The sequence below is a fragment of the Cnephaeus nilssonii genome (genome assembly GCF_951640355.1).
Source record: "Cnephaeus nilssonii genome assembly, chromosome: 8".
Classification (NCBI taxonomy): domain Eukaryota; kingdom Metazoa; phylum Chordata; class Mammalia; order Chiroptera; family Vespertilionidae; genus Cnephaeus; species Cnephaeus nilssonii.
The window spans coordinates 86008703-86026333 of NC_137079.1; the positions used below are offsets into that span (position 1 = coordinate 86008703).

The window sequence follows — 17631 nt, forward strand, 5'->3', positions numbered from 1 at the left end:
TCCAGTATGTTAGCCACCTGGCATTGAATATGTGAAATATAGCTAGTCTGAATGTGCACAAGTACGTAAAATACACACCAGATTTCAAAGACTTGTATAAAATAAAGAATGGAAAATATATTATTAGTAATTTCTACATTGATTACATGTTACAATGATTATATTTTAGATATATTGGATTAAGTAAAATGTATTAAAATTAATTGCATTTATTTCTTTTTACTTTTTTTAATGTAGCATTTTAATGTCACATTTATGGCTCACATTATATTTCTGTTGGAAAGGCTACTCTAGAGCTATAAAGAGGGTGACTGGTTTAGAGATAAAGATTGAGGTAGTTGATCACCCCGAGACAGAGAGTAATAATAGCAGATCTGGGGAGAGTGTCTCAGCAGATGCTGACATTAAGGAGCGAATGGAGGTAGAGGAATGTTATGGGTTCACTGACAAAGAGTAGCCAGAGAGGTCAGAAGCAGGCAAGAGTCTAGGGTGTGATTGAAGCCAGAGGAGGAGGAGTCGACAGTATATTTTGAGTAAACAGGTGAGAAATAGAAAATCACGAACACGTTGTGGTCAGAGAGTAGGATTCTAAGATTTAACAATTAAGAGGTGAGGTATTTTGGAGTATAATAAGAAAGTCTGTAGAAAGTAATTTTGAAACAAAGTCAAGAAAATCTCTCTGCATGGTAGGTGGTGAGGGATGGAAGTGAAGATCTTTGGAGTTGGGAAGGTCTATAAATGATACTGCTTAAAACATGGAAGGCAAGCTGTTGGACAAACCAGCTTTGACTAATATTCCTGTTTAACATTGCTTTGTTTGCTTGTCACTCCCTGACCTCCATGGATTCCCACTTGCTTCCATGTGACTATATAGATCTACCTCCTTTTTAATGGCTGCATGGTATTCTGTAAATGTGTATACTGTTCACTTACTCCATAAAGATTATTGATCACAGTTTGGGAAAAGCAATTAGGTTGAGTATGTGAGAGCACACGTGAATACATACATCCTATATAATAAAAGCCTAATATGCTAAGGGTCTGACCATTCGTTCAACCAGTCACTGTGACACGCACCGACCACCAGGGGGCAGACGCTCTGACTGGTAGGTTAGCTTGCTGCTGGGGTCCAGCCAATTGGGACTGGGTGAGACAGGCCAGACATGTCCTGGAGCCCTCCCGTGGCCCCTCCCTGGCCCCGATTGGCCCCATTGGGACTGGGCTAGATGGGCCAGACATGCCCTGGATGAATCCATGCACCCGGCTGGTTTTGGCCCAATCCCTGAAGGCCAGGCCAAGGGACCTTACTGGTGTACAAATCCATGAACCGGGCCTCTAGTACTAGTATATACATACTGTGATAAATCGCACCTGTCACTGTTTTAGGTTTCTTATGGCATTCTTGATTGAAGGTGAGGTTAGAGAAAGTGGATGCCTCTAGTTAATGGTAGCTAATGAGAACAGTTTATAGTTGCTGTGTAAATAAGACAAATCTACATGTGAGTGAAATGCGATTTCTTTTCCATTTGGGTTTTTAGGTTCAACAGAATCTCTCAATCCTAGACCACAGACCACAATTTCTCCAGCAGATCTTCATGGAATGTGGTATCCTACAGTTCGACGAACTCTTGTCTGTCTCTCTAAATTGTACAGATGCATAGATGTACGTGTAAATTGCTTTATCCTTATCTGTACTGTAAATTGTTTTCATACATATATCTGTATATATTATTATTTTTTGGTTAATCCTCACCGAGGATATTTTTTCATTGATTTTTAGGGAGAGTGGAAGAGAGAGGGAAAGACAGAGAGAAACATCGATGTGAGAGAAACACATTGATTGGTTGCCTCCTGCACAAGCCCTGACCTGGGCCTGGGCCAGGGAGGAGCCTGCAACCAAAGTATGTGCCCTTGACTGGAACTGAACCTGGGACTGTTTGCTCCGCAGGCCGATACTCTGTCCACTGAGCCAAACTGGCTAGGGCTAGAAATATTTTTTAAAAATATATTTTTATTGATTTCAGAGAGGTAGGGAGGGGGGGAGCGAGAGAGACAGAAACATCAATGATGAGAGAGAATCATGGATCAACTGCCTCCCGCACACCCCACACTGAGGATGCAGGCATGTGCCCTGACTGGGAATTGAACCTTGTGGTTCATAGGTCGGCACTCGACCACTGAGCCATGCCAGCTGGGCTCATTAGAAATATTTTTAAAGGTTATTTTAAGATCTTGATACAGTATTTTGTTTGGTATTTAGGTTAGAATCATACAGTTTTTAGGTAAAATTTAAGATCAGTCTAATTTAAAAATTCTTAACCTGAGCATTCTGTAGACCCTTAGACTCCACTATTGGGCTCTGGGCAGTCTGTGAACACTTTGATGTTGTGGGTAAAATTGTGTATACTTATATTTGTGTCTTTCTGAGGAGAAGGGCTATAGAGCTATAAAGAGGGTGAGAAATAAATTCAGAACTAAAACTTAATTCATTTGTCTTAGTTTGTAGATGAAGGAAAAGAGATGTAGACAATTAAGTGATATGTACAATGTTACATAGGTATAATATACATTTAGTATTTAGATTAGGTATTAAATGCAACTACTTTAATTTAGTTTTGCACTCAGTTTAAATCACCTTCCTTAACAAGTAGTGTTAAGACTACATGTTTTTCTAATCATGGACTGATTTTAGTTATTTGCTGAAATTAGCAGTACCTCCTCTCCCCTACTTTTTTTTTTTTTTTTTTTTTAGCACCAATTTATACTGTGCATTGATTTCAGGTAACAGTTATTTTAAGCATTTCAGTTTCTGATTATCAGTCCCTGAAAGATCAGATTTGTCTACAGTTGTTTATGGCTAGTGTTTGTTGCTGAACCAAAATAGTTTGTAAAATTCAGTGTTTTATTTTTAATTTTTATTGATTTTAGAGAGTGGGAGAAGGAGAGAGAGATATCGATGTGAGAGAGGAACATCGATTGGTTGCCTCCCACGTATCCAGACTAGGGATTGAACCCGCAATCTGGGTATGTGCCCTGACCGGGAATCGAACCCACCACCTCTTGGTGGATAGGACCAACTTAGTCATACCAACCAGGTCAAAATTCAGTGGTTTTAATTCATTTTTAAAAAATTAATTTGTTATAACCCAAATAGCATATATACATATAGAGAAGTTACTAAATACAAGTCATGTAATTGTTCAGATGCCACTATTTCTTAAGAGTATGGTCAAAGGGGTATGTGCATCCCTCTCACTGTGAAGATGCTCCACCTCAGCGTAGGCCTGACAAAGTTGCGTAGTTGTTTCATTGGCTCAGTATAGTGCACACTACTCAATAGAGATTTTGAAATTCAATCACGAAGTGCCTTTTGCCCAGTTTTGGGACTTTTAGAGGTGAGGCCAGGTCTCCTCTATGGAGTACAGAGTTAGATGTCTCAGCCTTTTTGCCCAGCTGATGAGGTCTCTTCCAGAGGGAGGTTTGGACACTGGCATTACTTTTCCCCAGGTTCCCCAGTAGGTGTATTGAATGGTGGTATTATGCTGGGATGCAGAAACTTCCTACAGTGGAGCCAGGATCCCAAGGGAAATGTGCAGGGGGCATATTCCACATAGAACCCATTGTCATCACAGGCCCTAGTGAAGCCTCTTAAGTCCTTAACAGGGATTTTAGCCAAACAGTAGGCCCGGGGATGCCACTGTGCCTGCATTTATGTTATGCCCTAGGCCTGCCTATTATTTTTTCACCTAGCTTACATTCAGTCTTATCCCTCTCGGTCTTACCCATCAAAGACGAGGGAAGACAAATCCAGTGAAAACCCCATGAAGGCTGAGCAGGGGAAAGAGAGGGTCTTCAGTCTTCCTTAAAGTAGGGCCAGTGACCTAGCAAAGGGAGCCCTGATCTCTTCTTACCACAGTAACATGGAAAGGAAAGAGAGGGACCAAAAAGACCGTAGCATAAAGAAGGAGACCAGGGCCCAGGACGGTGGCCTAAAAAATACTTTCCTCATCCTCCCCTATCTTAGTCCATCTTGGGTGGAATGGATGCAGGGAGGGAAGCAAGGGGACTGACAGGAGTCCCTGCCCAGACCACATGCCACACCTCTGGGAAGATAGAGAAATGACAGAATTAATTTTAGAATCATAAGTTAATGGTGGTGGCTGGGTGCATATATGCATGGCCCGAGGACACAGACAACAGGGCGGTGAGGGTCTGGGGCGGGGGGAGGGCAGGCCGGAGGGGGGAACTGGGGGAAAGAAAGGGGCATATGTAATACTTTCAACAATAAAGATTAAAAAAAAGGAATCATATTTAACCAACTATTTTGTAACCTGATTTTTAAAACTTAATTATATTTTATAAGATTACATGACTTCCTTTAGCATTTTTTGATTTCTTTTTTTTAAATTTCTTTTAAAAAATATATTTTATTGATTTTTTACAGAGAGGAAGGGAGAGGGAGAAAGAGTTAGAAACATTGATGAGAGAGAAACATCAATCAGCTGCCTCCTGCACACCCCCCCCCCCCCCACTGGGGATGTGCCCACAACAAGGTACATACCCTTGACCGGAATCGAACCCGGGACCCTTCAGTCTGCAGGCTGACGCTCTATCCACTGAGCCAAACCGGCCAGGGCTAGCATTTTTTGATTTCATGCACAGTGTTCTATAATTTAGATTTACTTGTATTTTATTTGTCAGCCCCTTCATTATTGAACATTTAAGTTATTTCAGCTTTTTTTTCTTTTAAATAATACTGTGATAAAGAGCCACATACATGACTCTTAAAATACACTACTCATTAATTACTTGGGATAAATTTTTAGAAGTAGATTTACTGAGGGTTTGTTTTAAAATTGAATTTATATGTTTTTTAAAAATTTATATTTTATTGATTTCAGAGAGGGAGAGAGAGATGGAAACTTCAATGATGAGAGAGAATCATTGATTGGCTGCCTCCTGCATGCCCCCCATTGGGGATCAAGCCTGCAACCCAGGCATGCGCCCTGACCGGGAATCGAACCGTGACCTCCTGGTTCACAGGTTGACAGTCAACCACTGAACCACGCCGGCCGGCTTGGCTTTATATGTTTATAAAAACCGCCTGCAACATGAGATCATATTGGAGTGAGAGCTCTATGAGGTCAGAACCACGTCAGCCTTGTCTCCCCACCACTGATTGTACTTCTAGCAACAGCACAAAGTTTGGCATGGAATAGGTGCTCAGGAAATACCAGTAAAGGGTCACATGAGTGTTTTGAGAAATGCAAATTACGAAACTTTGTGTTGGTCTAGAAAGGTTGCATGGGAATAGGAAATTCCAGGAGGAATGTTGCCAGTAATATAAATGATTCCAATCCCTCCCTCTACTCAACCTATGATTTTTTTGTTGTTTGTGAGGTGCTACAGGGTGATGTTTCTCTTTTATTTCACCAGAGGGCAGTGTTCCAAGGATTATCACAGGAAGCCTTGTCTGCCTGCATTCAGTCGTTACTTGGAGCATCAGAATCTATCAGCAAAAACAAGGTTTGATGAAGTGTTAGGTGAAACCTTGTTCCCTATAATAATATTGGTGAATTCAGCATGTATGTATAGGCACATACATTTAAAGGCATTTTGGCCGGAGGATTTCTTTGATTGATGACTTAATTTTGAGAGAAGCTAGTATTTCATTGTAGTGCTAAATAAAGATGATACTGTGTAAGAGAACTCTAAGTTTGCTAAAGCACCAAAAATAATAATTAGGTTATAAATTCTGTAGTATAAAAGTTTCTTGTTATAGCCTTAGCAACTGGGGAGGTGCCGGATTGCTGTTTTCCTTAGAAAACCAAATCAGGGTTTTCAAGGAAACATAGCAAATGACTAGTATAATAATACCTACAATGATGTTTTATTTGACACTGGTGTTTTAAATAGTTTAAATGGCCTCACTTGGAGGAAATCAGCCAGTTAGTTTGGAAGACAGGCTTTTGTGGCTCATGAGCTATTTGATAGAATTCATTGCCATGACTTTGTGGCTTATAGTTTTAATCAGTAAGGGATCTGGGGCCGAAAACGGCTGCCATGTGCTTCTTCCACGGCCCCTGAGATTTTCCCCAGAAGTACAGCATGGTTGGAAGTGTTGCTCTGCTAACTCTTCACTTAAAATACCGCTGCCTACAGGGAGGGAGCCGTGGGGCTGTTTCCAGCTAAGATTTCTTTGCTGCTTGGAGTGTTCAAACCTTGTTAACCTTTCTGGTCTTCCAGATTTATAAACTTGATTTCTAACTTCAAGGCTTTAGACAAACTTAAAAAAGTATCTTCTCACAAAAGAGATTGGGACCCAGTTGCTAGGAAAGTTCTGCCTTTGTTTGTGACCACTATGTTCTCCCATTTGTGGAATGGAGAAGGAAATGACATGTTGATACGGGCACTACAAGAGGATGGAAAGTTAAGTTATAGACAGGCAGGTTTAAGTTTTTAAAAGTATTTCCAAGTCTGATTTTGTTAATCCTCACCAGAGGATATTTTCCCATTGATTTTAGAGAGAGTGGCAGGGACAGGGGGAGAAGGAGGGAGAGAGAGAGAAAGAGAGGAACATCGATGTGAGAGAGACACATTGATTGGTTGCCTCCTGCACATACCCCAACCACGGCCGGGGATTAAACCTGCAACCCTGCAACCCAGGGATGTGCCCTTGACCGGGAATTGAACCTGTGACCCTTCGGTATGCTGACCAACACTCGAACCACTTAGCAACACTGGCCAGGGCCATATTTTTTATAATAGGTGAAATATACATAAGTATGTAATGAAAACATACATTAGAAAAATGTAACATTGAAAGCTTTTGAGTGACTGAATTTTTCCTCCTTTCCCCTACACTTTCATTTAACTTTTCAAATTTTCTACAATGAGCATGCATTTATTGGATCAGGAGGAAAAAAAGTCCTAATTTTAAAAAAGTTCATATGCTTATGTCCTTTTGTACCTCTTTTTTTAAGGGAGGCTAAGAGCCTTTTGATTAGTCAGTCTTTGCCCTCATTGCCAGTAATATCTCATTCTGTTTTCTACATATTATAAGGAGTGTAAGTATGTATGAGGGAGCCCTCAGTTTGGTAAGCATTAGCTAATTTATTTTCATGGCTGAGTTTGTATACTTTTGCCTTTCAGCTTTTTAAAAAATGAGTTTATTTGAGCCAAATAGATGATATATGTTAGGGAGTAAGTTCTCAAATGCTCTGAAAAATAACAGTTTTGCAGTTTCTTTTATGCATCCAGAATTGAACCTGGGACCCTTTGGTCCACAGGCCAACACTCTATCCACTGAGCCAAACCAGCTAGGGCAAGTATACCAGTAACTGTTATTATGACTAATATCATTAGCATACAAGTAAAGACAATGAAGCAAAATGGATCCTGAGTTCAATATCAATCAGTAGGTGTACAGGTCTTGTTGATGTCTTGGGATAGCTGTCTATCTCTGCTGTTAGCAATTCTCATCCTTGAGGAGTCTTTGATGTCCATTGTAGGTGGAGGCGAGTGTCAGAGATGGGTAGCTGTCCATTTGTGGTTATGTTCCTGATAAATTCTCTTCCAGCGAGATTGGAGAGTGTCTTTTATTTGATGTTCTTTGTAAAAAACAATATCTAAATCTTTGTCTCCTGGGAGCTCACTGTGAAAGGAAGCCATTATCAACTTGGCATTTTCTTTAAGTGACTCTATCAAACCTTGGCAATAGCGTAAGATGTCTCCTTTCAATAGTGTCAGCTCATAGGTTCCTTCATTTGAGTTCAGCTTAAATGCACAATGATGCATAAAGGATTATAAAAAACAAATAATGGGGTTTGCCAGGGAGCTGGGAAAAGAACCAACCAGCTCTTGTGGGTTTCCTGTAGCCTCGACTAGTATTTAATTTACAGTCATTGTTTACCCATATAATATACCCTAGAAGTTTTTCATCAGTTATTTTACAATGTTTCTCATACAATTTAACATAAAAAGCAAATCCTTTGAGGTGTTCCAGGGGTCCTTCTGGTACACTGCAAAGTTATTCCTATGTATATTGAGATTTTAACCCTTAAAACCTCAATTTCTAATGAAAACTAAGAAGTAAGCAATTTGCATTCTTTTTTTATGAGGACATTTTATAACCTCTAGAAACATATTTCATAGATATCAATGTCAGTTATTAACATGGACTTAGTTTTGTAAAGCCCAGGTAAAATAAAGATATGTCTGTTTTACTTAAACCAACAAACTTAAACTAGCTTTTATTTACTAAGGATTAATTTTAGATATGTGAACTTGAAAAGCATTTGAATTATTTTCTGTATTTCTGAGAATTTTAGAATACCCAATCCCTACAAGCACTTGCTTTTAAGTCGATTTTAACAATACCATCTGGAGGTAGAAAATTATTTCACATTTACTACATATATAGACATACATAGACAGACACAGACAGAGAACAGTTGGATCCAAGTTTTGTTTTGGAGAAACTTATCATTTCTATCTGTCCTTGACAAGTCAAGTTCCAAATGACCTTTCCCCCCCTTTTAAAAAATGTTTTTATTGACTTAGAGAGAAAGGGAGAGGGAGAGAGAGATAGAAACATTGATGAGAAAGAAATATCAACATCTATTAGCTGCCTCCTGCACGGCCCCCATGGGGATTGAGCCTCCAACTGGCATGTGCCCTGACGGGAAATCGAACCAGCAACCTCTTGGTTCATGGGTCGATGCTCAACCACTGAGCCACACTGGCTGGGTCCCCTTTTAAAATAGCACACGCATTTTAATATTTCAAAGGAATGGATTGACACCTAAATGACATCATAGGTTGATTCATTTATGTAAATCCTCTTTTTGAAGCTTTGAGAGACCAATTAAATGTGCTTTCCATTCTTTCTGCCTAGTTTCATAGCCGGCTTTTTCTAATAGTGAGTGCAAGGATTAGAAGTATCAGAGGATCCTCATCTTGGCTGTCTTAGTATTAACAGGAGGCTGACTGTTGTGGGACTTGTTGGCCTCAGAGGCATGATTTCTCCTGTTAATTTTCTGTTGTGTTTTGTTTGTTTGTTAGTTTTGTTTTTGTTAATCCTCACCCGAGGAGATTTTTCCATTGATTCTTAGAGAGAGTGGGAGGGAGGTGGGGACAGAGAGACATTCATGCATTGCCACATCGATTGGTTGCCTCCTAAACAGATTGAGCCTGCAACCCAGCTTGACTGGGAATGGAACCTATGACACTTGGGCCGATGCTCTAACCACTTAGCAACACTGGCCAGGGCTGTTTTTTTTTCTTTTTTCAAAAATATGTTTTTATTGATTTTTAGAGAGAGAGGAAAGGTGAAGGATGGAGATAGAAACATTGATGGGAGAGAAACATCGATTAGCTGCATCCTGCGTACCTCCTACTGGGGATTGAGCCTGCAACCCGGGCATATGCCCTGAGTCGGAATCGAACCAGTGACCTCTTGGTTCATGGGTTGACCCTCAACCACTGAGCCATACCGGCTGGGCTTTAAAAAAATTTTTTATCTTCACCTGAGGATATGTTTTTATTGATTTTAGAAATATAAGGAGGGAGGGAGGGAGAGAGAGAAAGAGAGATAGAGAGAGAGAAACACCAATCAGTTGCCTCCTGTATGCGTTCTTACTGGGGATCGAACCTGCAACCCAGGTATGTGCCCTGACTGGGAATCGAACCTGTAACCTTTTGGTGTGCAGGATGATGCTCCAACCAACTGACCCACCCAGCCAGGGCTCCTCTGTTAATTTTGAGATCTGTAAAGTCTGAACAAACATCTATGAAGAACTAGCCCTTATGTGCACGAGGCAAATGCAGGGAATATCCCTGTAGGGACTGCTTTACACCTTAGAGGAAATTTTTCTCGGGCAACCCCACCAAGTTTATTAGTCACCTAAGAATACCCAAGCAAGGGCCAGAGAGAGGTTAACAGATGCTGCGAGAAACACGACTCTTTCCAGGGCACAGGCCCTTCTCTGTCCCTTTTCTCGGGGTGAACTCATTGCAGGACCCCTGCCCTTCTTCCCAGGCTTCTCTGGGGCCAACTGCACTACTGCACTGGGCCACTCCCGGCGCCCATCTCCGCACTCTGGTTTCGGGGTCTGAACAACTGTTATCACCCCACTGGCTATTTGGGTTGGGGAAGCAAGTGTCCTTTCTCTTTTGGAGCTAAAGAGATTTCAGTCTCTCATTTAACCAGGGAAGATTTTGTTCACATTCTCAGTAAGCAATCCAATTAAAAAGCTGAGATTAAAAGCGGTACCCCATTTCCCCCCTTTCCTTGAGTTATCTCAACCCTTACCACCTTGAGGGTTTTCTAAGGACAGCTCAGATAAAGTCATGGCCTGCTACTTGAAGCAAGGAGGCCCAGAATTCTGAGAGAAAGTCACCCAAGTTCACCCGATCAAAGCGGGGAGCTGGTGGTGCACAGTGGGCCTTGCTTGTACCCAGCACCAGGTCCAGACCTGCAGGTGCTCCTGGGTGGGCTCCTTTGGAGTCCTGCTGACGGTGCCGAGTAAATGTTGATGAAAAGAAAACATCTAAATCTGTACAACATTTTTATAAGAGTTTATTTGAACCAAACTGACAAATATGCTAGAGAACCAGATCCCAATTCCTCCTCAACTTTTTAAAAAGTGATCAGTGAAAATGATCACTTAAATGTCTTAGAGAGTTTTTTAAGGCAAGAAATTGTTCTTGTACACTTAAATTGAGCACCCACTATATCATTAAACTAAAATGATACTGTTCTGGATCACAACAGATTTAGTAAAGTAAATTGAATCTATATTATACTATTTTGTCCATTGGAGTTGCTAGTTCTTTTTTATTTTATTTTTATTATTATTTTTAAATCTTCACCCAAGGATATGTTTATTGATTTCAGAGGGAGGAAGGGAGAGAGAGAGAGAAAAAAAAAAATTTCGACATGAGAGAGAAACATCAATCGCTTGCCTTCCCGAACTTGCCCCCACTGGGGATTGAACCCACAACCTAGGTATGAGCCCTGACCGGAATTGAACCTGCAACCTTTTTTTGGTGTACGTGACAACGCTCCAACTAACTGAGCCACCTAGCCAGGGCTGGAGTTGCTAGTTCTTTTAAAAGGAGAGCAAGTATTCAAAATGTGCAGCATTCCCCACTTATCTAATGCTCTGTTCCAAGTGCAAAGGTAGTTTCCATATGTCATACTTATGTGTGTGCTTAGAAGGTGGGGAGAGGCCAGAAAGGAGTCACTTTGTTTCACAACCCCTTTATTTTTTCCCTATCCTATATAATAAAAGGCTAATACGCAAATCAACCGAACGGCAGAATGACTGGTCGCTATGATGCGCACTGACCACCAGGGGGCACACGCTCAACACAGGAGCTGCCTCCTGATGGCAGAATCTGGGCTCACGGCTGGCAAGCGCAGCAGTGGTGGTGGGAGCCTCTCCTGCCTCCGTGGCCTCGCTAAGTCATCAGTCAGACATCCCTGAGTGCTCCGGAACCCCTCCCCCCAGTGCACGAATTTCGTGCTCCGGGCCTCTAGTGTAGTATAATTTCATTGAAATATTTTCAAAGTAGGGTTCTATTTTGAGGAGGAACAACCAGCCTTGCTCTTGTTTATAGTGACTCTTTTCTGAAGTGAGAGCTATGATTATTCACTCTTTGGGTCAGAGCTTTGAGAACTCAGGGTGAATCACAGACTCTTGTGGATGGGTCCTGAGAGGAAAAAGGAGATGCAGAGACTTTCAGGGGTATAGGTAGCCAGTGCTCTGTTGGATATCTGGCAGGATAATCTAAAATGGCAAGCCCAAATCATTGTACTTTGGAGGCTCCTTTTGTACTTTTTTAAAAAATATTTTTTATTGATTTTTTACAGAGAGGAAGGGAGAGGGATAGAGAGCTAGAAACACCGATGAGAGAGAAACATCGACCAGCTGCCTCCTGCACACCCCCTACTGGGGATGTGCCCGCAACCAATGTACATGCCCTTGACCGGAATCGAACCTGGGACCTTTCAGTCCACAGACCGACGCTCTATCCACTGAGCCAAACCGGTTTCAGCTCCTTTTGCACTTTTGTATAAATATGATTATTTCTGATGTTCTGGATTTTGAAACCACTTTGACCAAATAGTGAAAGCCGTGTTACTGAAGAGAAGCTAGAAAGGCACAAGAGGACAGAATTGTGCTCACACTTAGAACTTTTATTTTACTTCCTGCTCTGTGCTGTTAGGCTGCGTGTTCTCTTTTGCTTTTGCACCAAGTTAAAATAGGTTTGACTTCTCTTTCTGTGTTGCTTTACAACCTTCTGTCAGATTTACTTTCTAGAATATGCTAAGTAGAGCTGGTAACAGTGTTAGTAACAGTTTGCAGCGAGATTTTTCCAGATAATTCTAATCTGGATAATATGGGGAGAATTCATTGCACAACAAAGGAGTGTTGGTGCCATAAAGTTATGTTAAGAGTAAAAAGTTAGGTTAGGGCCCATAAACTTAGGTTAATATTAATTAATAACATGTATTTTATATGTTGATATTTTTATTTAATCTGTGATAATATCCATTTTCTGTCTTATCATTTAGACTCAGATTGATGGACAACTTTTTTTAATAAAGCATCTTTTGATTCTTCGTGAACAAATTGCTCCATTTCACACTGAATTCACCATTAAGGAAATTTCCCTGGACCTCAAGAAAACTAGAGGTACTTTATTGTCCTGGCTGGCACAGTTGGGTGTGTTCAAACTGTCCAAATGTATCAGCACAGGTTATAGGTTTATTTTATGTTCATCTGCAATTTTTTTGCATGCTGTGCTTGCTAAGCATGTCACTTGTTTATACTAAACTTAGCATCCTGATTACATCTAACTTGCTGTATTTCCTTTATGAAGGGAACTATATCTGAGCATTTCAATTTGTATTATATCATTACCTCTCTTAGACTCTGCCACTTACTACCATAACCAGTTAAGAAATGGAAGATCTGTATAACAGCTACCTACAGTGTCAGCTAATTGGAATGGCTTTAAACATTGAGTTTGTCAGTCCATTAAAATTCAGAAAGCAGCTGGGTAAAAGGGAAGAATGTTTATCTGAGTCTGAAAAAGTCGGGTTCTGTTCCTGGCTCATCATTTCCTGGCTCTTGCGTGATCTTGAATAGGTGTCTTAGCTTTCCTATGCCAGGTAAAAAGAGCATAATCAACATATCATACCTTTACCAGGTTATCAAATCAATTAAGATCATTAAGAATGAAAATATAAGGCGTTTAATGTGAGTGGTGTTATTAAATCGGTTGGTTGTTAAGTAATGTAGATAGGGTCTTTGAGTTGGTAATATAGGATCATCTTGGGAAAGATGCCTCATCTATCCTAGTCATTTGTCTCTGAATTAATAAGTGATGATTTCTAAAAGACCAAAGTAGTTATTTTCTAAGATGTTGATCTTAAGCAGTGAAGAGTATACCACACATATCCTTCATTTTTCTTAATTACTTACAAAATTATCTCAACGTTACCTTTCTTAATCATTTTCAAGAGAATTCAACTCTAATGACTTAAGCCATACATTTATGTAATGATGAACTTCTCTCTTATGTCTTGGGGGAATTGAGAAAATTCAGCCACTCAGATTATTTTCTGTATTCTGTGGTTCAGTGGAACTCCAAATATAGGATTTCCAAGGGTCGTAGTAGGACGTTCCCTAATGACTGTCTATAAATTAGTAGACTTTATTTAACTCACCTGAGAACCAATGTGGTCTTATCATGAATCATATTAAAACAGTTTGTTCTTTTTCTTAATGCGGTCTTCTTTCCACCACAAAGAATGCTCTTTGGTTCTGTTGGAATTTGGATAGTAAACTTGTGTGTTATTCATATATTTGGTGATTTTTTTTTTAAACAGCAGCCCAATTTCCTGGCTTTTATCCTCAGAGAATGCATAATTTTTCTAGAGCTTATTCTCATCAGAAGCTTCTGTCTCTCAACCATTCTAGTTGATTTTCTTCTTTCTTTTCAGTGTGAGATGTGGGAATAGTGCTCTTAACCTTGAAGAATGCCAGGCGCTGAGAGTCCTTACTTTATTTTCGTGGTGGGATAAAGCAGGGCTGATCTACTTTCTGGCACTTTTTAAAGTTCATAATTGGTTGCTGCTGGGTTCTAGTATAGATCCACTGAGGTGTGAAAAAATGAAATATCCTAAAATTTTGGCAAATATTGGTTTAAAGTATGTTTTCTCGAAAGTATATGTAATTCTCCCATATGCTGATTTGATTCTGTTTATTGCAGACACTCGGTCAGGTATCTTGTAGGAAAGAGAGCAGACACAAAGAGGCATTTACTAAAACCTTACTCTGAACACTGGATCTGATAGCGAGGTTCTTTTTCAGTAAGATCAGGGTCAGGGCAGTAAGTGCAATTGTGGTAAAACCGCAGTTGGACGCATTGCATGCTCTGCTTTCTCCAGTCTGGCAAAGCAAAGCAAAAAAATGGTCTTTTCTGACTATCCCTTAATAATACTTGCTATCTTTATTTTTAAGCCTCTAACCTTTCACGACTAATGTTATATCTTATTGCATTTGAACATCAATGAGACCTCAATTAATACTTCATATAGATCTAGTTGGTCTAGAGGTTAAGGGGTAAATATGTCCTTTTGGTGTTTTCTTTCTGGCTGACACATTAGTTTATTCACTCTGCTTCAAATGAATAAATTTCTGTGCCAGCCAGGATCTTAACAAAAGAAGCTGGGTAAGTATATGAATATTTAAAAAACAAACTATTAAGCATCGTAAGAGTAAAGCAGCGAAATTTTCAGGTATCGATTACCATTTATCATTTTTCTTTTTTTCTATAAGTGAATAATTAAGTTTAATAGTCATTTTGCACTTCTGACTTCTAGAAAATAACGATATGTGGGTACCGTGGCCATCTTGGCACTAATCTCAATGTCATCATGGAGATGAGTTGGTGAAAACGAAACTGTTCTTGCTTTGTGGTAATAGAGAACTAGTGTATGTTATTAACACTGAAACAGTAACTCAGTTTTTCTTTTGAAATTGTACATATTCACTGGATGAGTAATTTTGTTTCACAGATGCAGCATTTAAAATCCTGAACCCTATGACTGTTCCAAGATTTTTTAGGCTGAATAGCAACAATGCCTTGATAGAGTTCTTGTTGGAGGTAAGAAGGAATCTGTTTCATTTGTGGTGGGAGATAAGCGGCATTCTTTACATATCTGGTAATTTTTAAGCATGTAAAAGCAGGAGGAAATTGTCTCTTTTAGGGCACTCCTGAGATAAGAGAACATTATCTTGACTCTAAAAAAGATGTAGACCGTCATCTGAAATCGGCCTGTGAACAGTTCATTCAGCAGCAGACCAAGCAGTTTGTAGAGCAGCTGGAGGAGTTCATGACAAAGGTATAGACCTTGGTGCATATTCAGTAAAGTAATTTTGAATTCTTTCCTAGATTTCCTTTTCAATTAATTACTCTCTTGTGAAACTCTGGCAGAAAGAGATAGTAAGCCCAAGTCTTAATGATTTCGTCTAGGACATCACCTTGTTTCTTTTTATACAAGCTTTCTGCTTTGAACTTTTAAATAAAAACTGCTTATAGCAGACCTCTGGTTACCTGTGTTCTGTTGTCCACATTGAGAGCATCTGCATGTGGTCTGGGACTCTCACTTTTCCTAGATTAGGACCTGCATGGCAGTCCTGCTGATCAGGGTTTCCTATTAAGTGGGTGAACTATTTTCCTCTGTGTCTTACATGCTATCTCTCCCTTCCCTTTGCACGGATAATTGAAAATTGATTTTGTATCATTGCATTGTGTTTTTTGTTGTTGTTAATCTCACTGGAGGATATTTATTTTTTCCATTGATTTTTAGAGAGTGGAAGGGAGGGAGGGAGGGAGAGAGAGAGAGACAGAGAGAGAGAGAGACAGAGAGAGAGAGAGAGAGAGAAAGAGAGAAATATCGGTGTGAGGGAGACACATTGATTGGTTGCCTCCCTCGTAAGTCCTGACTGGGGTTGAGGGTTGGGGATCACACCTGCAACCCAGGTACGTGCCCTTGATCAGGAATCGAACCTGAGACCCTTTAGTGCACAGGCAGGTGCTCTAACCATTAAGCAACATTGGTCAGGGCTCATTGCATTGTTAATCACCAGATATATGAGTTTATAACCATCTGTGTATCTCTCTGTCTCCTAGTTAAAATCCATTAACTATCTAATGCCAGCCACTGAAAAATTCAGATCATGACTATTTTGACTTTCCTGTTCCAATCTAATCATTAAAAAAATTTAAGTGTTGTTACTAAGGACTTGCCTCATAAAGATGTTTAAAAAGTCTTGAAATTAACTGTAATTTATTGAGCCTTTACTGCTTGTCCAGACTTTTATTAGAAAACATCATAAAAAGAATAGAAGTCTCACAGACTTTTCTCTCAAATTTACTTAACTAAGTTTTAACTGGGAGACAAGATGCATCTATGAAATGACCAGAAGATAGCTAAGCAAATTGTTCATTAGTGACTTGTTGCAGGCATCAACACTAATACCTGAGCTTGTGATAAAAACAGAATAGATTAGTTTTAAAAAACAATAATTACCAAAAAAGCAAATATAGAAATGTTAAACCAGTCAAACTACTCTATTTATCATTGGAGTATGTTACTATTTAGTGGATTTTAGTCCACTCATGTCAAGTATTTGGAGAGAGAGAGAGAGAGAGAGAGAGAGAGAGAGAGAGAGAGAGAGAGAGAGAGAGAGAGAGAGAGTTTTCTACCATGTAAATTTAAAAAGAGATGGTGGAAATGTTTTCCCCTAGGTTTCAACTTTTAAAAAATGGTACAAGTATTGATACTTTGTAATTTATTCATAAGTCATCATAGTTTTTACTAATGTAAAACCAGTTTGTAGATTATAGTTTGTACAGGATGGGGCGAAAGTAGGTTTACAGTTGTTTGTATGGAAAATAATACAATAATTAACAAATAATAATACAAAAATAACCTGTTTGGTGTACTCACAGCTATAAACCTACTTTTACCCCACCCTGTATTTTTGGGAGAAGATTCCACATTAATACTGGTGGGAAATATTGCAGATGAATATTTTGCAATAACAGCAGCAGAGTGAAACTTCCCATAGAAACAAGTTGATTATAATGAAATCTAGGGTTAAAGGGTTTTTCTAGAAAAGTACAGTTTCCTTGAAATAAAGAGAATGAAAATTGACTGATGTGATCCTCCAAGCTGACGTTAGTATAAGTTTGATAAATCTGGTAGAACTATACAGTTGTACATTTTAAAAGACTCTGGACATGATGAACATTTTTTAAACATTAGAGGCTTATGTAGAAACTAGAGGCCCAGTGCATGAAGATTCGTGCAAGAATAGGCCTTCCTTCCCCTGGCTGCCAGCACCAGCTTCCCTCCGGCATCTGGGACCAGGGCTACTTTGCTCCTGCCTCTGCCAGGCACCCGGGACCCAGGCTGCTTTGCTCCGGCTGCCACCGCCACCCACTGAGGGTGTGCTCTGAGCTGTGCTGCAGCCACTTGGAGCACTCCCCCCCTCCCCCCCCCCCCCCCCCCCCGGTGTGTGTCTGCTGGGGTTGGGGGAAAAACGCAGT

General features: G+C 40.0%; 1 protein-coding gene across 1 annotated transcript in view; it reads left to right on the plus strand.

Annotated features, from left to right (window-relative positions):
• Positions 1 to 17631, plus strand: part of COG3 (component of oligomeric golgi complex 3) — an 80784-nt gene that overhangs the window by 44124 nt on the left and 19029 nt on the right. Inside the window, exons 15-19 of the mRNA XM_079779609.1 lie at positions 1539 to 1663; positions 5437 to 5526; positions 12581 to 12701; positions 15092 to 15180; positions 15284 to 15418. Of these exons, the coding sequence (XP_079635735.1) occupies positions 1539 to 1663; positions 5437 to 5526; positions 12581 to 12701; positions 15092 to 15180; positions 15284 to 15418 (560 nt within the window). The remainder of the gene's footprint in view (positions 1 to 1538; positions 1664 to 5436; positions 5527 to 12580; positions 12702 to 15091; positions 15181 to 15283; positions 15419 to 17631) is intronic.